The sequence below is a fragment of the Oncorhynchus gorbuscha genome, linkage group LG23 (genome assembly GCF_021184085.1).
Source record: "Oncorhynchus gorbuscha isolate QuinsamMale2020 ecotype Even-year linkage group LG23, OgorEven_v1.0, whole genome shotgun sequence".
Classification (NCBI taxonomy): Eukaryota; Metazoa; Chordata; class Actinopteri; order Salmoniformes; family Salmonidae; genus Oncorhynchus; species Oncorhynchus gorbuscha.
In genome coordinates this window covers 30,896,296-30,920,551 of record NC_060195.1, presented here as the reverse complement: position 1 = coordinate 30,920,551, position 24,256 = coordinate 30,896,296, and the positions used below count along the sequence as shown (strand labels likewise).

At 44.5% G+C, this 24,256-nt stretch overlaps 1 protein-coding gene across 11 annotated transcripts in view; it reads left to right on the top strand.

The window, feature by feature from the left end:
- The window catches only part of LOC124011672 (protocadherin alpha-C2-like), a 234,905-nt gene that overhangs the window by 135,635 nt on the left and 75,014 nt on the right, over positions 1 to 24,256 (top strand). Inside the window, exon 1 of one of the 11 annotated variants that reach the window (XM_046325150.1) lies at positions 328 to 2,792. The exons of 7 other annotated variants lie outside the window; for them this stretch is intronic. In XM_046325150.1, coding sequence (XP_046181106.1) covers positions 423 to 2,792 — 2,370 coding nt within the window. In that variant the 5' untranslated portion in view covers positions 328 to 422. Of the gene's footprint in view, positions 1 to 327; positions 2,793 to 4,080; positions 6,582 to 8,007; positions 10,477 to 10,989; positions 13,467 to 24,256 lie in introns of those variants that run through there. 3 more of the 11 variants (XM_046325149.1, XM_046325151.1, XM_046325148.1) reach the window with 3 other exon arrangements.

Genomic DNA, 24,256 nt, shown 5'->3' with positions numbered 1-24,256 from the left:
TGACATTTCTTCACCTACTTTCCCTGTGTTTCGCATTGAATACAACGTTTTCCCGTTTAACACACAGGCATTTTGGGTAGTGAATATCCAACACGATGTGGTCTACTGGAGTTTGTCTCAGTATTCTAACAAGTGAAATAGTATACATTCTTATTTTACATGAGTATGATAGACTAAGTACAACATTACACATGGTGTCGCTGTAGACCACAGAAATGAATGCAGCCGCTTATATTCTGTGACTCCTCCTCTCTGAATGAGAAAAAGACTAGCGTCATCAGTCCCGAGATCTTTGTCAAAAAACACTAGATTGGTGGTGAGACGGAAATGGCTGGGCTGTTCACGGTCTCTATAAAGGATTTTTAGGGTTCAATGATATGTGACTATTTACTATTGGATTTATTCATCTTGTACAAGCAGCGATGGGTCGTCGAAGACAAAGAGAACGCGTTTGGATTCAGTGCGTCGCGTGGCTTTGTTTATTTGACTGGTCTGCAGCGCAGATCTCTTACTCCGTTTCAGAGGAGGTGGACAAAGGCACTTTTGTGGGGAATCTCGCTAAGGATTTAAACCTTAATGTTCAGGAACTGGAGTCGAGGGGTCTAAGGATTGTATCGGGACACAGTAAGAGGTATTTCGAGGCAAATTTGAAAACAGGGATTCTGTATGTAAACGAGAGGATAGACAGAGAGGAGCTTTGTCCGAATACGGTGAAGTGCTCTTTAAACATACAGGCTGTACTGAGCCACCCTATGCTTCTCCACCGTATTGATGTGACTGTTTTAGACATCAATGACAATGCACCATCATTCCTCGAGAAAGTGCATATACTCAACATAGCCGAGTCTTCCTTTCCCGGTGAGCGATATCCACTACCGATAGCGAATGACGCAGATACGGGCAGTAACTCGGTAAACAGCTACAAGCTGAGCCCGAATGAACACTTCTCCCTGGATGTACAGAGCGGTGGAGAGCAGAGTGTGTCTGCTGAGTTAGTGCTGCAGAAAGCCTTAGACCGAGAGAAACAGCCCGTTATCCAGCTCAAACTGACCGCTATAGATGGGGGGAAACCCCCTAGATCAGGGACGTTACTTATAATTATCAATGTGCAAGACGTTAACGATAATATTCCAGTTTTTAACAAACAGCTATACAAATTTCGTGTTACTGAGAACGTGCGATTTGGTACTATTATTGCAGCACTCAACGCCTCAGATTTAGATGAGGGAATTAACAGTGAAATAGAATATTCTCTTATTGGTCGCGGGAGTTTAAACCTCCCCGATGTTTTTACTGTTAACTCTGAAACTGGAGAAGTTACCGTGAAGGGGAGTATAGATTACGAGAATAACTCCGCCTTTGAGATTCGTATTCAAGCTAAAGACAAAGGCACTCCGCCTCGTAGCACCCACTGTAAAGTATTAGTTGAGGTTATAGATGTCAATGACAATTCTCCAGAAATCTCAGTAACGTCACTCATGAGTCCAGTGAAGGAGGATGCTGAAATAGGGACAGTGGTCGCCTTAGTGACAGTGACAGATAAAGATAGTAGTAAAAATGGCATCACCAACTGTAAACTTACTGGGTCTGTTCCTTTTAAACTGAAGTCGAACTATAAAAACGATTATTCTTTAGTGGTTGACGGGCCTCTTGACAGAGAAAGCGCTTCTCAGTACAATGTCACTATCACGGCTACGGATGAAGGGACCCCGCCTCTCTCCAGCACCAGCGTTATTACTGTACACGTTTCTGATGTAAATGACAACGCTCCTCGATTCTCAGAACCCGTGGCTAATGTTTATGTGAAAGAGAACAGTCCGGTAGGCGACTTAATTTATACAATTTATGCATTTGATACAGACTCAGAAGAAAACTCAAAGATTGGGTATGCATTATTAGATACAAGTAATTCAATATCATCCTCCGTAAATATAAACTCGGATACTGGAGATATAGTGAGTCTGCAGTCTTTTAACTATGAGGAGATCAAAACTTTCCAGTTCAAAGTTCAGGCCACAGACTCTGGTGTTCCTCCACTCAGCAGCAACGTGACTGTGAACGTTTTTATCCTGGATGAGAATGACAACAGTCCTGGGATTCTCGCGCCCTATTCTGAGCACGGCTCCGTTAACACCGAGAACGTTCCCTATTCTGCTGAAGCGGGCTACTTTGTGGCCAAAATCAGGGCTGTAGACGCCGACTCTGGCTACAATGCGCTGCTTTCTTATCACATCTCTGAGCCCAAGGGAACCAACCTCTTCCGAATCGGAACCAGCACCGGGGAACTAAGGACTAAGAGGAGAATGAGTGACAATGACCTGAAAACTCACCCGTTGGTCGTTTTGGTTTCTGATAACGGAGAACCCTCACTGTCAGCGACTGTATCTATTGATGTAGTGGTGGTTGAAAGTACAGGTGAAATCCAGACTCAATTCAGAAATGTGCCGAGAAAGGAGGAGAACTTCTCTGATTTAAACCTGTATTTGTTGATCGCCATTGCCTCGGTGTCAGTGATATTTTTACTGAGCCTCATCAGCTTAATAGCTGTAAAATGCCACAGGACAGAGGACAGTTTCAGAAGGTACAGCGCCCCAATGATCACGACACACCCTGACGGAAGCTGGTCTTACTCTAAATCTACTCAGCAGTATGACGTGTGTTACAGCTCAGACACACTGAAGAGTGACGTAGTGGTTTTCCCCGCTCCGTATCCACCTGCAGATGCAGAACTGATCAGTATTAATGGAAATGACACGTTTAACAGAACACAAACATTACCCAACAATGAGAAGGTAAGATCTATACGTAACTGGGCCGATTTTGCTTTTGAATGATCAATGTATTACTCTTTTGAACTTGCAGTCAAATAATATTGTTTTCTAAGTTCATCTTACTTTAAAAACGTCCCTCTACTCGAGATTTGTCACGTTGGCTTTGTTTTGCACTGTGCGCATGGCCTCCTTGTCTAACTGAACGAGTGTTGCTGTCCATGGTTCGAAAAGCGGGCTCAACTTCAGAGCTGAAGGATTCGCGCCAAGCGTTCAATGCTCTTTGACCCTCACACCTCAACTCTGAAAATCGAAGCATGTTCCACTGCATTTTTCATTGTTCCTGTTCCCCTCTAACCATGGACTGATTTAGACCTGGGTTTTCCAGTTGTGTGCAATTTATTATCAGGTAGAACAGAAACCCAGCATGCTCCGGACCCCGGGTAAGTGTTGAATACCCCTGCTCTATGGCATATGAATGGCTTTTATTTGACGCTGTGGTAGGGTATGGTAGTAAGTATAGTCTTGTGAGAAAATAGGCAGAACGTTCTACGACGTATAGGAAATACACATCCATCATGTTACAGATGTAATAATATAGGCTACTCAATTACACGTAACATTGTCAGTTTAAAAGGTGCATACTTTATCTTCATCCATTTCAACAGTAAATATTTTTTTTCCAAAGTTCTACGTTGAGGAAGTGGGGAAATCTTACCTTGTGCTGTCCATGGTGCTAAAACCATTATTGCTCTCTGCTGGCGGTGAGGGTGGGCAGGCAGTGTTATTTTTAGATGAATACTTGTCACTGGTGTAATGAAAAAGATTCAACGTGGACGTTACCTTTTGATAATTGTGTATTTGCCGTCTTGATTGTATCACACCGTTGACTCCTTGAGCTTTGTACAACAGTTTGTGTCTTTGTTATGGCCTTTGTCATTGTTATCAAAACATGACGATCTGAAAATCTATTTAGTTATGTTAGGTTGACATCTCTTCAGCTACTTTCCCTGTGTTTAGCATTGAATAGAGTGGTTGTTCTTTCAAATGCACAGGCATTCCCCAACACGATGTGGTCTCCTGCAGTTTCTCAGGAATTCTAACAAGTCAAATAATCAGCCTGGTTACTAGAAACACGCATCGATAATATACACCCGTATTTTACGTTAGTCTTAGAGACTATGCAAAACATTAGCACATGGTGTCGCTATAGACCACAGAAATGAATGTAGTCGCCGATATTCTATGACTCCTCCTCTCTGAATGAGATAGAGACGAGTGTCACCAGTCCAGACCGCTTTGTGAAGAGAAACACTCGAATAGTGGTGAGACGGAGAGGGCTGGGCAGAAGGCTAGTACAGGATCTATCTTACAGATTTTGTAGGCTTGATGGAGATTTGAATATATTCTACTTGAATATTTCGTTTCTTTATACAAGCAGCGATGGTTCGTCGAAGACAAAGAGAACGCGTTTGGATTCAGTGCGTCGCGTGGCTTTGTTTATTTGACTGGTCTGCAGCGCAGATCTCTTACTCCGTTTCAGAGGAGGTGGACAAAGGCACGTTTGTGGGGAATCTCGCTAAGGATTTAAACCTTAATGTTCAGGAACTGGAGTCGAGGGGTCTAAGGATTGTATCAGGACAGAGTAAGAGGTATTTTGAGGCGAATTTGAAAACGGGGATTCTGTACGTTAACGAGAGGATAGACCGAGAGGAGCTTTGTCCGATTACGGTAAAGTGCTCTTTAAACATACAGGCCATATTGAAAGATCCTATGCAGCTCCACCGAATACAGGTGCATATTTTAGATACAAATGACAATTCACCGATCTTCCTTGAACAATATCACACGTTTAACATTTCGGAATCATCTTCACCTGGAGATAGATATCCTTTACCGATAGCGAATGACGCAGATACGGGAAGCAACTCGGTAAATAGCTACAAGCTGAGCCCGAATGAACACTTCTCCCTGGATGTACAGAGCGGTGGAGAGCAGAGTGTGTCTGCTGAGTTAGTGCTGCAGAAAGCTTTAGACCGAGAGAAACAGCCCGTTATCCAGCTCACACTGACCGCATTAGATGGAGGAAAACCTCCTAGATCCGGGACTTCACAGATCATTGTCAACGTAATAGATGTCAATGATAACACGCCAACATTTGCTAAACCACTTTACAAGGTCCGTGTTAATGAAAACGTATCTTTAGGGACAAAAATATTAAATGTGGAAGCTACAGATTTAGACCAGGGTGTGAATAGTGAACTTGTTTATTCATTTAGCAAACGTGGTAGTGTTTACTCGGCCGATGTGTTTTCTATAGATCAACAAAGTGGCGAAATTACTGTAAAATCGAAGTTGGATCATGAACAAAACGCAGCATATGAGCTGCGTGTGCAAGCTACGGACCAAGGTCATTCACCTCATAGTGGTTATTCTAAGGTGTTAGTTGAAGTTATTGATGTCAATGATAATGTTCCTGTGGTGTCCGTGACGTCACTAATGAGCCCTATCAAGGAGGATGCTGAGATAGGGACCGTGGTCGCCTTGGTGACAGTAACTGATATAGACGGAGGTAAAAACGGACTTACAAACTGTAAGATTGTTGGGTCTGTTCCTTTTAAACTAAAGTCAAACTACAAAAACGATTATTCGTTAGTGGTCGACGGGCCTCTTGACAGAGAGAGCGCTTCTCAGTACAATGTCACCATCACAGCTACGGATGAAGGGACACCGCCTCTCTCTAGCACCAGCGTTATTACTGTACACGTTTCTGATGTAAATGACAACGCTCCTCACTTCTCAGAACCAGTGATTAATGTTCATGTGAAAGAGAACAGTCCGGTAGGCGACGTCATTTACACGATTTCTGCTTTAGACCAAGATTCAGATGAAAATGCAAAGCTGACGTATTCATTATTAGAAACACGCGTTCCAATATCATCATCTGTAAATATAAACTCGGATACTGGAGATATAATCAGTCTGCACTCTTTTAACTATGAGGAGATCAAAACTTTCCAGTTCAAAGTTCAGGCCACAGACTCTGGTGTTCCTCCACTCAGCAGCAACGTGACTGTGAACGTTTTTATCCTGGATGAGAATGACAACAGTCCTGGGATTCTCGCGCCCTATTCTGAGCACGGCTCCGTTAATACTGAGAACGTTCCCTATTCTGCTGAAGCGGGCTACTTTGTGGCCAAGATCAGGGCTGTAGACTCCGACTCTGGCTACAATGCGCTGCTTTCTTATCACATCTCTGAGCCCAAGGGAACCAACCTCTTCCGAATCGGAACCAGCACCGGGGAACTAAGGACTAAGAGGAGAATGAGTGACAATGACCTGAAAACTCACCCGTTGGTCGTTTTGGTTTCTGATAACGGAGAACCCTCACTGTCAGCGACTGTATCTATTGATGTAGTGGTGGTTGAAAGTACAGGTGAAACCCAGACTCAATTCAGAAATGTGCCGAGAAAGGAGGAGAACTTCTCTGATTTAAACCTGTATTTGTTGATCGCCATTGCCTCGGTGTCAGTGATATTTTTACTGAGCCTCATCAGTTTAATAGCTGTAAAATGCCACAGGACAGAAGACAGTTTCAGAAGGTACAGCGCCCCAATGATCACCACACACCCTGACGGAAGCTGGTCTTACTCTAAATCTACTCAGCAGTATGACGTGTGTTACAGCTCAGACACACTGAAGAGTGACGTGGTGGTTTTCCCCGCTCCGTATCCACCTGCAGATGCAGAACTGATCAGTATTAACGGAAATGACACGTTTAACAGGACTCAGACATTACCCAACAAAGAGGAGGTAAGATAAGATCTATAGTTTCACTTATCCCAGAAATCAATCCTTTAATTAGCCTTTTTTGTTGTTTTGTTGTTTTCCTCAATGTCTTTGGATGAAGTTGAACTTTTCTTCTCTTTCTCATTTGCATGTTCAATTAAATAATAGCTGGTACAAGTTGGAAAAATGCCGTACTCTTTTGCTCGCTGTCAAGATAAACATATAGGCGCTGCCCATGGTTCTGAAATCTTCACCTTCTTAGCTACCTGCTTTTGCCTGTTGTTTCACGTAATGCACTGGATACGTTTTTTTCCCCTGACTATGTTTTGTAGCATTTCATTTGAAACATCACATACATGCTGCTCAGAAGTGATGGTCATCATGCTTCTATTGACTATTTTTCTAATGAATTATATCTGTATTTCTCCTTTGAACTCCTAGTAGTGAAATCATATTATTTTATAATTGACTCTTTCCTTGAAAACAGCCCCCCACTCGAGAGTTGTTACATTGGATTTGTTTTGACCAGTGCGTATGGCCTCCTGGCTTGATTGAACTAGTTTTGCTGTCCATGGTTCTGAAAATGCTCTACACTTCAGTGCTTAATCTTCGCGCCAAGAGTTCAAGGTGTAAATCACTTCTTGCTACACTGTACAATAGTGTTGCGCTTCACGAATGTGTTGATGTGTCAAATCCCAACAAAGTTGTGCATATATTAGGTATTGTGAGTAAATAGGCACGAAAGGTTACAAGGCATGGGAAATATACATTGAGATTATATTTATATATATAGATTATATATATACATATATATACATTCAGATTGATGATAGACTGCACAATTGCCATTGACATTATAAGCGCCTATAGATGCATACTGTAACTTTCTCCATTTCAACCCTGTCAAAAGCTTTGTTCAGCATGCGTGAACGCTTATCAAGTGCTGTCTATGTTGCTGAAACCGTTCTCGCTCTCTGCTGATGAACGTTCATTTTAGATTGATAGGCCAGCACGTTGCTGTGTGTGATCAATGTCTCGGGTTGGTTTAATCATTGATTCTTATAGATTCTCCTATTGTTATCCGAAGATGACACTTGATGACACGTTTTGTCATTACATGAGGTTGATTTACTTTTCTTATGTTTTCCAATTTTTTTCCCATTTAACAGAACAGCTTGACTTTTACATATATAGGCCTTTATGTGAGTGAATGATCGACACGAGGTTGTCTACTTCAGGTTATCTCAGTATTGTAAAAAAAAACTGTAAAAATATACATTGTAATGTAAAGAATAAAATATGTATAAAAGTAACACACGGTGTCACTATGGACCACAAATGGGAGAGATGTTATCGAGATACTGTAACTCCTCCCTGAATTAAAAAGAGTCGAGCGCCACCAGTCTCGAGCGAATTGTGAAGCGATGAACTCGAATGGTGGAGAGACGGAGAGGGCTGGGCTGTACAGGATCTCTGACATATAACGGAATATTCGAGAGTTTTAATGGGTACTTGACCATTACTTGAATTCAGTTGTTTTGCGCAAGCAGCGATGGGTCGTCGAAGACAAAGGGAACGCGTTTGGATTCAGTGCGTCGCGTGGCTTTGTTTATTTGACTGGTCTGCAGCGCAGATCTCTTACTCCGTTTCAGAGGAGGTGGACAAAGGCACTTTTGTGGGGAATCTCGCTAAGGATTTTAACCTTAATGTTCAGGAACTGGAGTCGAGGGGTCTAAGGATTGCATTCGGTCAGAGTAAGAGATTTGTAGAGGCTAATTTGAAAACAGGAATTCTGTACGTTAATGAGAGGATAGACAGAGAGGAGCTTTGTCCGAATACGGCAAAGTGCTCCTTAAATATAGAAGCCATATTGAGCCATCCTATGCTTATTCACCGTATTGAAATACACATATTAGACATCAATGATAATGCACCTACATTTCTAGAAAGCTTTCATATATTTAACATATCAGAATCGTCCTCTTCTGGAGAGAGATATCCTTTACCGATTGCGAATGACGCAGATACGGGCAGTAACTCGGTAAACAGCTACAAGCTGAGCCCGAATGAACACTTCTCCCTGGATGTACAGAGCGGTGGAGAGCAGAGTGTGTCTGCTGAGTTAGTGCTGCAGAAAGCTTTAGACCGAGAGAAACAGCCCGTTATCCAGCTCACACTGACCGCTGTAGATGGAGGAAAACCTCCAAGATCCGGGACTTCACAGATCATTGTTAACTTAATTGATGTCAATGATAACTCGCCAACATTTGCTAAACCACTTTACAAGGTCCGTGTTAATGAAAATGTATCTTTGGGGACAACAATATTGAAGCTAGAGGCTACGGATTTAGATGAAGGTACACATGCTGACGTTGCATATAGCTTCATGAAACGTGGAAATTTGAATTCTGCAGATGATTTTTCAATAGATTCACAAAGTGGTGAAATTACTGTTAAAAGGAAATTGGATCATGAAGAAAATGCTGCATATGAAATTCGAGTTCAGGCGACGGACCAAGGCTCCTCGCCTCGCAGTGGTTATTCTAAAGTGTTAGTAGAAGTTATTGATGTCAATGACAATGCTCCTGAAATCGCAGTAACATCACTTATGAGCCCAGTAAAAGAGGATGCTGAGATAGGGACCGTGGTCGCCTTGGTAACAGTAACTGATAAAGACGGAGGTAATAACGGACTTACACATTTTAAAGTTGTGGGATCTGTCCCCTTTAAACTAAAGTCAAACTATAAAAACTATTATACATTAGTGGTTGATGGGCCTCTGGACAGAGAGAGTGCTTCTCAGTATAATGTCACTATCACAGCTACGGATGAAGGGACCCCGCCTCTCTCCAGCACCAGCGATATTACAATACATGTCTCTGATGTGAATGACAACGCGCCTCTCTTCTCAGAACCTGCGATTAATGTTTATGTGAAAGAGAACAGTCCTGTAGGAGACGTCATTTTTACGATTTCAGCTATTGATCGAGATTCCGAAAAAAACTCAAAGATTACATACACATTATTAGATAAAAGGGTTCCAATATCATCTGTAAATATAAACTCAGATACTGGAGATATAATCAGTCTGCAGTCTTTTAACTATGAGGAGATCAAAACTTTCCAGTTGAAAGTTCAGGCCACAGACTCTGGTGTTCCTCCACTCAGCAGCAACGTGACTGTGAACGTTTTTATCCTGGATGAGAATGACAACAGTCCTGGGATTCTCGCGCCCTATTCTGAGCACGGCTCCGTTAATACTGAGAACGTTCCCTATTCTGCTGAAGCGGGCTACTTTGTGGCCAAGATCAGGGCTGTAGACGCCGACTCTGGCTACAATGCGCTGCTTTCTTATCACATCTCTGAGCCCAAGGGAACCAACCTCTTCCGAATCGGAACCAGCACCGGGGAACTAAGGACTAAGAGGAGAATGAGTGACAATGACCTGAAAACTCACCCGTTGGTCGTGTTGGTTTCTGATAACGGAGAACCCTCCCTGTCAGCGACTGTGTCTATTGATGTAGTGGTGGTTGAAAGTACAGGTGAAATCCAGACTCAATTCAGAAATGTGCCGAGAAAGGAGGAGAACTTCTCTGATTTAAACCTGTATTTGTTGATCGCCATTGCCTCGGTGTCAGTGATATTTTTACTGAGCCTCATCAGTTTAATAGCTGTAAAATGCCACAGGACAGAAGACAGTTTCAGAAGGTACAGCGCCCCAATGATCACCACACACCCTGACGGAAGCTGGTCTTACTCTAAATCTACTCAGCAGTATGACGTGTGTTTCAGTTCAGACACACTGAAGAGCGACGTGGTGGTTTTCCCCGCTCCGTATCCACCTGCAGATGCAGAACTGATCAGTATTAACGGAAATGAGACGTTTAACAGGACTCAGACATTACCCAACAATGAGAAGGTAAGAAGTACAGTTCAGTGAACGAAATGTGTGCCGTAATGATTGCATTATATGTCTTCTATGGGTCTTTATGACATTGTTATTTTCTTTCTTTTTTCACTCATTGAAATGATCATTGAAATACTGTACAGTTCAAAGTTGTCACCTGTTGGCGGACTATTTGCGTGCGGTGAAGACGATGCAGGCCTTGCTGTTCATGGTTTTGAAATGCACCGCGTACTTTAAATTGTAGGCCTATGAACATTGTAAAGTGTTGGTGTATGTTTAGTACAGATTCTAATCATGTTGGTCAGAACTCACCAAGGTCATCATTTGGTCATCTTGTGGTCACTAACATTTTGGGGGGATTTTACTGTGTTTGGTCTCCACTTCCACAGACATGTTTGATTGTTTTATATATCCACACGGTATCGCTATCGTCTCACGCAGTGTAAATCCTCGCTCTCCGTGCGAGGCTCCGCCCCACACAGGAGCATTGGTCGTTGTTGGGAAAAAAAGGCTTCGTTCGGGTGAGCAGCAGAACATCGTGGCTCTCGTCTGGTTCTGTTTTGGTTTATGCATCTATGCGGGTGATAGCCTCTGTTCTTCACATAATGTTTCGTTAACGGAATACCGACACAATGACTCACAAATGGGTTATGTTTCCTTCGCGGATGTACTATCTCCTCACGTTATGTCATCTTTGGAGTATCGCTTCAGCACAGATCGTCTATTCCATATCGGAGGAATCTAACCAGGGCACTGTTGTTGGACATTTGGCGAAGGATTTGCATCTAGACGTGCAGCAACTTGAATATCGTGGGTTTAAGATATCCGGACCCAATCAGAGGTATTTTGATGTAAATAAAAAAAATGGAATTCTGTCCGTGAGAGAGAGAATAGACAGAGACGACCTCTGTGCTCGGAGCACGAAGTGTACGTTAGAACTGGAAGCCATTGTGAATTTGCCATTGAATCTATACAGATTTGAAGTGAATGTTTTGGATATAAATGACAACTCACCCTCGTTTAGGTCCTCTAAAACATATTTGACTGTATCTGAATCTGCATTTCCAGGGGAGAGATTTCCTTTGGAAAGCGCCTACGATACGGATGTAGGGGCTAACTCAGTAAACAGCTACAAGCTGAGCCCGAATGAACACTTCTCCCTGGATGTACAGAGCGGTGGAGAGCAGAGTGCGTCTGCTGAGTTAGTGCTGCAGAAAGCCTTAGACCGAGAGAAACAGCCCGTTATCCAGCTCACACTGACCGCTGTAGATGGAGGAAAACCCCCTAGATCAGGGACATCGCTTATCATTGTAAATGTGAAAGACGTTAACGATAATATACCCATTTTTAAAAAGCCACTTTATAAAGCTCGTATTCCTGAGAATACGCCTATAGGTGCATCCGTCATCACGGTTCAAGCGAGTGACGCAGATGAAGATCTGAATGGGGAAATCGTTTATATTTTCATTAACCAAAACAGTGACAATAACATTGCCGCATTTGCCATTAATGCAGCTACCGGTGAAATAACGGTTAAAAGAGAGTTGGATCACGAAAAAAACAATGCTGTTGAAATACGTGTCCAAGCTCAAGACAGGGGACACAATCCTAGAGCATCTCACTGTAAAGTCCTGGTTGAAATAACTGACGTGAATGACAATACACCAGAGATATTTATCACTTCTTTAGTTAACGTAGTGAAAGAGGATGCGTCATTAGGGACAACGGTTGGTCTGATAACTGCGAAAGACAATGACGCAGGCACAAATGGCGCTATACAGGTTAAAATACTAGGCTCTGTGCCATTCACGATAAACAACTCATACAAGAATCATTATTCCTTAGTGGTTGATGGACCTCTTGACAGAGAGAGCGCTTCTCAGTATAATGTCACCATCACAGCTACGGATGAAGGGACCCCGCCTCTCTCCAGCACCAGCGTTATTACAGTACACGTTTCTGATGTAAATGACAACGCTCCTCTATTCTCAGACCCCGTGGCGAATGTTTATGTGAAAGAGAACAGTCCGGTAGGAGACGTCATTTACACGATGTCTGCGTTTGACCCAGATTCAGATGAAAATGCAAAGATGACGTATTCATTATTAGATAAAAGTGTTTCAATATCATCATCTGTAAATATAAACTCGGATACTGGAGATATAGTGAGTCTGCAGTATTTTAACTATGAGGAGATCAAAACTTTCCAGTTTAAAGTTCAGGCCACAGACTCTGGTGTTCCTCCACTCAGCAGCAACGTGACTGTGAACGTTTTTATCCTGGATGAGAATGACAACAGTCCTGGGATTCTCGCGCCCTATTCTGAGCACGGCTCCGTTAACACTGAGAACGTTCCCTATTCTGCTGAAGCGGGCTACTTTGTGGCCAAGATCAGGGCTGTAGACTCCGACTCTGGTTACAATGCGCTGCTTTCTTATCACATCTCTGAGCCCAAGGGAACCAACCTCTTCCGAATCGGAACCAGCACCGGGGAACTAAGGACTAAGAGGAGAATGAGTGACAATGACCTGAAAACTCACCCGTTGGTCGTGTTGGTTTCTGATAACGGAGAACCCTCACTGTCAGCGACTGTATCTATTGATGTAGTGGTGGTTGAAAGTACAGGTGAAATCCAGACTCAATTCAGAAATGTGCCGAGAAAGGAAGAGAACTTCTCTGATTTAAATCTGTATTTGTTGATCGCCATTGCCTCGGTGTCAGTGATATTTTTACTGAGCCTCATCAGTTTAATAGTTGTAAAATGCCACAGGAAAGAGGACAGTTTCAGAAGGTACAGCGCCCCAATGATCACCACACACCCTGACGGAAGCTGGTCTTACTCTAAATCTACTCAGCAGTATGACGTGTGTTTCAGCTCAGACACACTGAAGAGTGACGTAGTGGTTTTCCCCGCTCCGTATCCACCTGCAGATGCAGAACTGATCAGTATTAATGGAAATGACACGTTTAACAGAACACAAACGCTTCCTAATAAAGATAAGGTAAGATCTATATACATAAACGGGCCTATTTTCTATTAAATTGAAACTGTATTGCTCATTTTAACGTGATGCAGTCAAGATTATGGTTTTAGAAATGCCTCTTTTCCGGAAATCAGCCCACCCCTCGAGAGTTGTCACATTGGCTTTGTTTTGCACTGTCCGTATGTCCTCCTAGGTAAATAGATCCAGTGTTGCTCTCCAAGGTGCTGAAGGCTCGCTAACCTTTCAGAACGAAATATTCGCGCTAAGTGTTTATTCCTCTGTGAGGTATGAATGGCTCTTCATGACGCTAGTGGAAGCTAGTTGCAAGCTACTTTTTTATTGATTCTATTGCAATGAATATATATATGTATATATATATTTTTTTTTTTGTAATTTTTTTTGTATTTTTTTTTTACCACGGATAGAGTTAGAGTTGTAGACTGATTGGAAAGGGCAAATTGTGAACTTTGTAATGAAAGCAGAATCAGAATGTCAGCTGTTTGTTTTCTTTGATGGATTATTGGTTGTCATCATTGTGAAGGAACCAATACTTTCACAGGATGTCGGTTTTTTTTTTTTTTGTAATTATATCATGTCAATGCCTATCCCCATGTTCGGAATGCTACTACTCAGTACCTTCTTCTGAGTCCATCACTCCCTCTCTGAACATTGAAAATATGCTCCTTTGTCAGTCAGTAAGGCAATCCCTTGCATTCACAAGGTCGATTGATAGATCATGATTGCATGTTGTTGAATCTTTCACAAACACCACCCAGGTTAACTGATATAGCAATTGAAACAAACAGACCATCATTTTTATGGTGGAGTATGTGTTTCTGTGTGCGAGTGAGCTGGCCTGGCACAGTCAGGGGTCTGTCTATCTCTCTGAGTCCCCAGGAGGTATGTGGATGACAGAAGAAGCCTGTCTCTCTGCCCTTATTTATGCTGTTCCCACGCCTTGCAAGATGTCTGCTGTAACAATCCTTACTTTCACTTTTGAGTGCTTGAGTAATGATTCGCTTTCATTCTCTAAACTTTATATATATCTCCCTCTTTCTCTCCCCTTCTTCCTACATTTCCCTGACTCACTGTGCCTTTCTCTCCGCTTCTTCCTACATTTCCCTGACTCACTGTGCCTTTCTCTCCCAGTCTTCCTACATTTCCCTGACTCACCTTGCCTTTCTCTCCCCTTCTTCCTACATTTCCCTGACTCACCGTGCCTTTCTCTCCCCTTCTTCCTACATTTCCCTGACTCACCGTGCCTTTCTCTCCCCTTCTTCCTACATTTCCCTGACTCACTGTGCCTTTCTCTCCCCTTCTTCCTACATTTCCCTGACTCACTGTGCCTTTCTCTCCCCTTCTTCCTACATTTCCCTGACTCACTGTGCCTTTCTCTCCCCTTCTTCCTACATTTCCCTGACTCACTGTGCCTTTTTCTCCCCTTCTTCCTACATTTCCCTGACTCACTGTGCCTGTCTCTCCCCTTCTTCCTACATTTCCCTGACTCACTGTGCCTTTCTCTCCCCTTCTTCCTACATTTCCCTGACTCACTGTGCCTTTCTCTCCCCTTCTTCCTACATTTCCCTGACTCACTGCCTTTCTCTCCCCTTCTTCTTACATTTCCCTGACTCACTGTGCCTTTCTCTCCCCATCTTCCTACATTTCCCTGACTCACTGTGCCTTTCTCTCCCCTTCTTCCTACATTTCCCTGACTCACCGTGCCTTTCTCTCAATCTCATGGTCTCTGTTTTTCTCTTGGGTTCCCAACTTTTAACATCAATTTCTCTCTATCCCTCTGCCCTTACCTTGTCTCTCTATCGCTCTCCCTTGAAAAGATGGCGCCGAAGAACATGGCTGACTTTTTACATTCTCGAAACCAGATGTGCTATTTTGTTATTTCTATTTTGCGTTTTGTGTAACATATTTTTAAAGTTATTTTGTACATAATCTTGTTGCACTGGCAGAACAGAGAAGCTACGTCTTACGAGGTGTGGGTGTGTGTCTATTTGCCAATAACAGCTGGTGCGTGATGTCTAATATTAAATATTAAGATCTTGTGATACATGGCCCCATCCATCCTCCCCTCAATGCGGTGCAGTCGTCTTGTCCCCTTTGCAGAAAAGCATCACCAAAGAATGATGTTTCCACCTCCACGCTTCACGGTTGGGATGGTGTTCTTGGGGTTGTACTCATCCTTCTTCTTCATCCAAACACGGCGAGTGGAGTTTAGACCAAAAAGCTCTATTTTTTTGTCTCATCAGACCACATGACCTTCTCCCATTTCTCCTCTGGATCATCCAGATGGTCATTGGCAAACTTCAGACGGGCCTGGACATGCGCTGGCTTGAGCTGGGGGTCCTTGCGTGCGCTGCAGGGTTTTAATCCATGACGGCGTAGTGTGTTACTAATGGTTTTCTTTGAGACTGTGGTCCCAGCTCTCTTCAGGTCATTGACCATGTCCTCCTGTGTAGTTCTGGGCTGATCCCTCACCTTCCTCATGATCATTGATGCCCCACGAGGTGAGATGTTGCATGGAGCCCGAGACCGTGGGTGACTGACCGTCATCTTGAACTTCTTCCATTTTCTAATAATTGCGCCAACAGTTGTTGCCTTCCCACCCAGCTGCTTGTCTATTGTCCTATAGCCCATCCCAGCCTTGTGCAGGTCTACATTTGTATCCCTGATGTCATTACACAGCTCTCTGGTCTTGGCCATTGTGGAGAGGATGGATTCTGTTTGATTGAGTGTGTGGACAGGTGTCTTTTATACAGGTAACGAATTCAAACAGGTGCAGTTAATACAGGTAATGAGTGGAGAACAGGAGGGCTTCTTAAAGAAAAACTAATATGTCTGTGAGAGCCGGAATTCTTACTGGTTGGTAGTTGATCAAATACTTACGTCATGCAATAAAATGCAAATGAATTACTTAAAAATCATACAATGTGATTTTTCTGGATTTTTGTTTTAGATTCCGTCTCTCACAATTGTGTGATAACGCTCTCGGTAACCGATGTGAACAAAACCTTTAAACAGGTCAACATTCACAAAGCCGCTGGGCCAGATAGATTACCAGGATGTGTACTAAAAGCATGTGTGGATCAACTGTCAAGTGTCCTTACTGACATTTCAATCTTTCCCTGACCGTGTCAGTAATACTTACATGTTTCAAGCAGACAAACATAGTCCCTGTGCTCAAGGAAGCAAAAGTAACCTGCCTAAATGATTACTGCCCGTAGCACTCACGTGGCTCTCATGGCTCACATCAACAGCATCCTCCCGGACACCCTTGACCCACTCCAATTCGCATACCGTCCCAACAGATCCACAGATGATCTCAATCACACTCCACACTGCCGTTTCCCACCTGGACAAAAGGAACACCTATGTGAGAATGCTGTTCTTTGACTACAGCTCAGCGTTCAACACCATAGTGCCCACAAAGTTCACCTAAGAATTCTGGGACTAAACACCTCCCTCTGCAACTGGATCCTGGGCATCCTGATGGGCCGCCCCCTGGTGGTAAGAGTAGGCAACAACACGTCTGCCACGCTGATACTTAACATTGGGGCCTTCAGGGGTGTGTACTTAGTCCCTTCCTGTACTCCCTGTTCACCCACAGCTGCGTGGGCAAACATGACTTAAACACCATCATTAAGTTTGCTGATGACACAACAGTGGTAGGTTTGATTACCGACAACGATGAAACGACCTGGTAGGGAGGTCAGAGAACTGGCAGTGTGGTGCCAGGACAATCACCTCTCCCTCAATGTGAGCAAGACAAAGGAGCTGATCGTAGACTACAGGAAAACGCGAGTCGAATAGGCCCCCATTAACACCGACGGGGCTGTAGTGGAGCGGGTTGAGAGTTTCAAGTTCCTTGGTGTCCACATCACCAACAAACTAGCAAGGTTCAAACATACCAAGACAGTCGTGAAGAGGGCACAACAAAACATTTTCCCCCTCAGGAGATTGAAAAGATTTGGCATGGATCCCCAGATCCTCAAAAGTTTCTACAGCTACACCATCGAGAGCATCCTGGCCGGTTGCGTCACCGCCTGGTATGGCAACTGCTCGGTATCCGACCGTGTAAGGAGCCAAACTTCCTGCCATCCAGGACCTATGTAATAGGCAGTGTCAGAGGAAATCCCAAACAATTATCAGAGACTCCAGTCACCCAGTATAGACTGTTTTCTCTGCTATCGCATGGCAAGCGGTACCGGAGAGCCAAGTCTGGGACCAAAAGGCTCCTCAACAGCTTCTACCCCCAAGCCATAATACTGCTGAACAATGAATCAAATGGCCACCAGACTATTTACACTAAACCCCCCCTCCCTTTTGTACACCTCTGCTTCTCGTTGTTTATTATCTATGCGTAGTCACTTCACCCCACCTACATGTACAAATGACCTCAACTAACCTGTACCCTCGCACACTGACTCGGTACTGGTACCCCTTGTATATAGTCTCGTTATTGTTATTCTTGTTGTGTTACTTTTTATTCAAATTTTTTACTTTAGTCTATTTGTTAAATCTTTTCTTAACTCTTCTTGAACTGCACTGTTGGTTAAGGGCTTGTGTTTCACGGTAAGGTCTACACTGTTGGTTAAGGGCTTGTGTTTCACGGTAAGGTCTACACTGTTGGTTAAGGGCTTGTGTTTCATGGTAAGGTCTACACTGTTGGTTAAGGGCTTGTGTTTCATGGTAAGGTCTACACTGTTGGTTAAGGGCTTGTGTTTCATGGTAAGGTCTACACTGTTGGTTAAGGGCTTGTGTTTCACGGTAAGGTCTACACTGTTGGTTAAGGGCTTGTGTTTCACGGTAAGGTCTATACTGTTGGTTAAGGGCTTGTGTTTCATGGTAAGGTCTACACTGTTGGTTAAGGGCTTGTGTTTCAGGGCTTGTGTTTTCGGTAAGGTCTACACTGTTGGTTAAGGGCTTGTGTTTCACAGTAAGGTCTACACTGTTGGTTAAGGGCTTGTGTTTCACGGTAAGGTCTACACTGTTGGTTAAGGGCTTGTGTTTCACGGTAAGGTCTACACTGTTGGTTAAGGGCTTGTGTTTCACGGTAAGGTCTACACTGTTGGTTAAGGGCTTGTGTTTCACGGTAAGGTCTACACTGTTGGTTAAGGGCTTGTGTGTTTCACTGTTGGTTAAGGTCTACACTGTTGGTTAAGGGCTTGTGGTTAAGGGCTTGTGTTTCATGGTAAGGTCTACACTGTTGGTTAAGGGCTTGCATTTCATGGTAAGGTCTACACTGTTGGTTAAGGGCTTGCATTTCATGGTAAGGTTTACACTGTTGGTTAAGGGCTTGCATTTCATGGTAAGGTTTACACTTGTTGTATTCGGCGCATGTGACAAATGAAGGTTGATTTGATTTGTATTTCAGTCTATGTTACCTTGTCTCATTCCTATTTTTAATTTCCTCCATTCTCACTGTTTCTCTATCTTTCCCCTCCTCCTTTCTGTCAGTCCATCTGTATCCATCTCTCTTTCTTTCTCTGTCTATCTTTCTGTCAGTCCATCTGTATCCATCTCTCTTTCTTTCTCTGTCTATCTTTCTGTCAGTCCATCTGTATCCATCTCTCTTTCTTTCTCTGTCTATCTTTCTGTCAGTCCATCTGTATTCATCTCTCTTTCTTTCTCTGTCTATCTTTCTGTCAGTCCATCTGTATTCATCTCTCTTTCTTTCTCTGTCTATCTTTCTGTCAGTCCATCTGTATTCATCTCTCTTTCTTTCTCTGTCTATCTTTCTGTCAGTCCATCTGTATTCATCTCTCTTTCTTTCTCTGTCTATCTTTCTGTCAATCCATCTGTATCCATCTCTCTTTCTTTCTCTGTCTATCTTTCTGTCAGTCCATCTGTATTCATCTCTCTTTCTTTCTCTGTCTATCTTTCTGTCAGTCCATCTGTATCCATCTCTCTTTCTTTCTCTGTCTATCTTTCTGTCAGTCCATCTGTATTCATCTCTCTTTCTTTCTCTGTCTATCTTTCTGTCAGTCCATCTGTATTCATCTCTTTCTTTTCTGTTTCTCTGTCTATCTTTCTGTCTATCTTTCTGTCCATCTGTATCCATCTCTCTTTCTTTCTCTGTCTATCTTTCTGTCAGTCCATCTGTATTCATCTCTCTTTCTTTCTCTGTCTATCTTTCTGTCAGTCCATCTGTATCCATCTCTCTTTCTTTCTCTGTCTATCTTTCTGTCAGTCCATCTGTATTCATCTCTCTTTCTTTCTCTGTCTATCTTTCTGTCAGTCCATCTGTATTCATCTCTCTTTCTTTCTCTGTCTATCTTTCTCAGTCCATCTGTATTCATCTCTCTTTCTTTCTCTGTCTATCTTTCTGTCCATCCATCTCTCTTTCTTTCTCTGTCTATCTTTCTGTCAGTCCATCTGTATCCATCTCTCTTTCTTTCTCTGTCTATCTTTCTGACAGTCCATCTGTATCCATCTCTCTTTCTTTCTCTGTCTATCTTTCTGTCAATCCATCTGTATCCATCTCTCTTTCTTTCTCTGTCTATCTTTCTGTCAGTCCATCTGTATCCATCTCTCTTTCTTTCTCTGTCTATCTTTCTGTCAATCCATCTGTATCCATCTCTCTTTCTTTCTCTGTCTATCTTTCTGTCAATCCATCTGTATCCATCTCTGTGTATCTTTCTTTACGTATCATGTTGCTTTCCATTAGTCTCACAATATTTCCCTCAATTTCAATGTACAGTATATCTATCTCTCCCCACCCCCTCTTTCCCTCTCCCCTCCCTCTTTCAGTCCATCGGCCTTGTATTCTCATTGTGTGTGTGAATGTGTTTGTATCTGTATCTGTGTGTGTGTGTATCTGTATCTGTGGGAGTGTGTGTGTGTATCTGGATGTGTGGGAGTGTGTGTGTGTGTTGTGGGAGTGTGTGTGTATTTGTGTGAGTTTATCTGTATCTGTGGTAGTATGTGTGTGTATTGTGGGAGTGTGTGTGTGTGTATTGTGGGAGAGTGTATGTGTGTATTGTGGGAGTGTGTATGTATCTGTATCTGTGGGAGTGTGTGTGTGTATTGTGGGAGTGTGCATGTGTGCGTGTGTGTGTGTGTGTATCTGTATCTGTGGGAGTTTGTGTGTGTATTGTGGGAGTGTGTGTGTGTGTATCTGTATCTCTGGGAGTGTGTGTGTATATTGTGGGAGTGTGTGTATCTGTATCTGTGGAAGTGTGTGTGTGCATTGTGGGAGTGTGTGTGTATCTGTATCTGTGGAAGTGTGTGTGTGTATTGTGGGAGTGTGTGTCTGTATCTGTGGAAGTGTGTGTGTGTATTGTGGGAGTGTGTGTGTGTGTGTTTGTGTATCTGTGGAAGTGTGTGTATATTGTGGAAGTGTGTGTGTATTGTGGGAGTGTGTATGTATTGTGGGAGTGTGTATGTATTGTGGGAGTGTGTGTGTATTGTGGGAGTGTGTGTGTATTGTGGGAGTGTGTGTGTATTGTGGGAGTGTGTATGTATTGTGGGAGTGTGTATGTATTGTGGGAGTGTGTGTGTATTGTGGGAGTGTGTGTGTATTGTAGGAGTGTGTGTGTATTGTGGGAGTGTGTGTGTATTGTAGGAGTGTGTGTGTATTGTGGGAGTGTGTGTGTATTGTAGGAGTGTGTGTGTATTGTGGGAGTCTGTGGGTAGCAGCTGAGAGGAGGAATGGTGAAATATCATCCCTCTCCCCAGACATGTGCACTATCTGCCTCAGCACGCTGTAAACAGGATTCTCCCCATTTTCATGAACATACACTAAGTATGTCAGGGCGGCTTGATCCGCTCAGCATGTAAGCTGCTCAGACCCTTTTATTTGACCACAAACTGTGTATATCAACTGCAAACGCTATCTACTTGTGTGGACTTAGCTTTCTTTTTGCCATTTAAAGTGGTGCTTGTTTGTAACCAGTGGCATTCAAGTGGTTTTGTTAATATTGTTAAGCGCTATGATGTATCCTGTTTGTTAATACATTATTTCATACTATTTGATAATGCACTGACCTCATTTTAGTGAGTGGTGGGTCAGTATAAACAACTAAGTAAAATACAAGCTCAGAGCCACGGTATGATCTTTTGGTTGGCTCATATTTTAGTCTTCTCCATGTGCTTTGGGGCTCTCTATGATCACACAGGGGTTCTGAATGTTGCAGTGCTGGGCATGTGGTAGTGGGTCAGGGTGTGTTAGGAAGATCACTAGGTGTCTGAGAGTAATAAATAACAGATTCTCTATATTGCCATGCTATCTCTCTCTCTGATACGTTTGGGCCCAGCATGGCTCCAGTATGGCTCCAGTATGGCTCCAGCATGGCTCCAGCATGGCTCCATCATGGCTCCATCATGGCTCCAGCATGGCTCCAGCATGGCTCCAGCATGGCTCCATCATGGCTCCATCATGGCTCCAGCATGGCTCCAGTATGGCTCCAGTATGGCTCCAGTATGGTTCCAGTATGGCTCCAGTATGGCTCCAGTATGGTTCCAGTATGGCTCCAGTATGGCTCCAGTATGGCTCCAGCATGGCTCCAGCATGGCTCCATCATGGCTGCAGCATGGCTCCAGCATGGCTCCAGTATGGCTCCAGTATGGTTCCAGTATGGCTCCAGCATGGCTCCAGCATGGCTCCATCATGGCTCCATCATGGCTCCAGCACGGCTCCAGCACGGCTCCAGCACGGCTCCAGCATGGCTCCAGTATGGCTCCAGCATGGCTCCAGTATGGTTCCAGTATGGCTCCAGCATGGCTCCAGCATGGCTCCAGCATGGCTCCAGTATGGCTCCAGCATGGCTCCAGTATGGCTCCAGCATGGCTCCAGCATGGCTCCAGCATGGCTCCATCATGGCTCCATCATGGCTCCAGTATGGCTCCATCATGGCTCTAGCATGGCTCCATCATGGCTCTAGCATGGCTCCAGTATGGCTCCAGTATGGCTCCAGTATGGCTCCAGCATGGCTCCATCATGGTTCCAGTATGGCTCCAGTATGGCTCCAGCATGGCTCCATCATGGCTCCAGCATGGCTCCAGTATGGCTCCAGTATGGCTCCAGCATGGCTCCATCATGGCTCCATCATGGCTCCAGCATGGCTCCAGCATGGCTCCAGTATGGCTCCAGTATGGCTCCAGTATGGCTCCAGTATGGTTCCAGTATGGCTCCAGTATGGCTCCAGTATGGTTCCAGTATGGCTCCAGTATGGCTCCAGTATGGCTCCAGCATGGCTCCATCATGGCTCCAGCATGGCTCCAGCATGGCTCCAGTATGGCTCCAGTATGGTTCCAGTATGGCTCCAGTATGGCTCCAGTATGGTTCCAGTATGGCTCCAGTATGGCTCCAGTATGGTTCCAGTATGGCTCCAGTATGGTTCCAGCATGGCTCCATCATGGCTCCATCATGGCTCCAGTATGGTTCCAGTATGGCTACAGCATGGCTCCATCATGGCTCCATCATGGCTCCAGCATGGCTCCAGCATGGCTCCAGTATGGCTCCAGCATGGCTCCAGCATGGCTCCATCATGGCTCCATCATGGCTCCAGCACGGCTCCAGCATGGCTCCAGCATGGCTCCAGCATGGCTCCAGTATGGCTCCAGCATGGCTCCAGTATGGTTCCAGTATGGCTCCAGCATGGCTCCAGCATGGCTCCAGCATGGCTCCAGTATGGCTCCAGTATGGCTCCAGCATGGCTCCAGTATGGCTCCAGCATGGCTCCATCATGGCTCCATCATGGCTCCAGTATGGCTCCATCATGGCTCTAGCATGGCTCCATCATGGCTCTAGCATGGCTCCAGTATGGCTCCAGTATGGCTCCAGCATGGCTCCATCATGGTTCCAGTATGGCTCCAGTATGGCTCCAGCATGGCTCCATCATGGTTCCAGTATGGCTCCAGCATGGCTGCATCATGGTTCCAGTATGGCTCCAGTATGGCTCCAGTATGGCTCCAGCATGGCTCCATCATGGTTCCAGTATGGCTCCAGTATGGCTCCAGCATGGCTCCATCATGGTTCCAGTATGGCTCCAGCATGGCTCCATCATGGTTCCAGTATGGCTCCAGCATGGCTCCATCATGGTTCCAGTATGGCTCCAGTATGGCTCCATCATGGTTCCAGTATGGCTCCAGTATGGCTCCATCATGGTTCCAGTATGGCTCCAGTATGGCTCCATCATGGTTCCAGTATGGCTCCAGTATGGCTCCAGCATGGCTCCATCATGGTTCCAGTATGGCTCCAGTATGGCTCCAGCATGGCTCCATCATGGTTCCAGTATGGTTCCAGTATGGCTCCAGCATGGCTCCATCATGGTTCCAGTATGGCTCCAGTATGGCTCCAGCATGGCTCCATCATGGTTCCAGTATGGCTCCAGTATGGCTCCAGCATGGCTCCATCATGGTTCCAGTATGGCTCCAGCATGGCTCCATCATGGTTCCAGTATGGCTCCAGCATGGCTCCAGTATGGCTCCAGCATGGCTCCAGTAATAATGCCTGGAGCTGTCTCTTTGCTTTTGAGTGGTTCAGTATGTGCTCTGTATACTGCTGCTCACTGTGTGTGTGTGTGAGAGGGAGAGTGACGAGGGAGGGAGAGAGAGACAGAACAGGAGGGGGAGGCGCTGGTAATTTTCCGTTCTGTGCTGCAGCAGCAGGGATCTCTCGGAGCCCTGGCGTCTCAGCGAGGTACACCCTGGGCTGGGCGGGGCTGACAGCACCGGCAGGAATCCAGCTGTCAATCACAGCTAAACAGGGGAGGCGGGACAAAGGGCTAGGGGAATGAGGTCGAGAGGCTTATTCATATCCCTCAGATCACCACTACTTCTGTATGTGGGTGGGT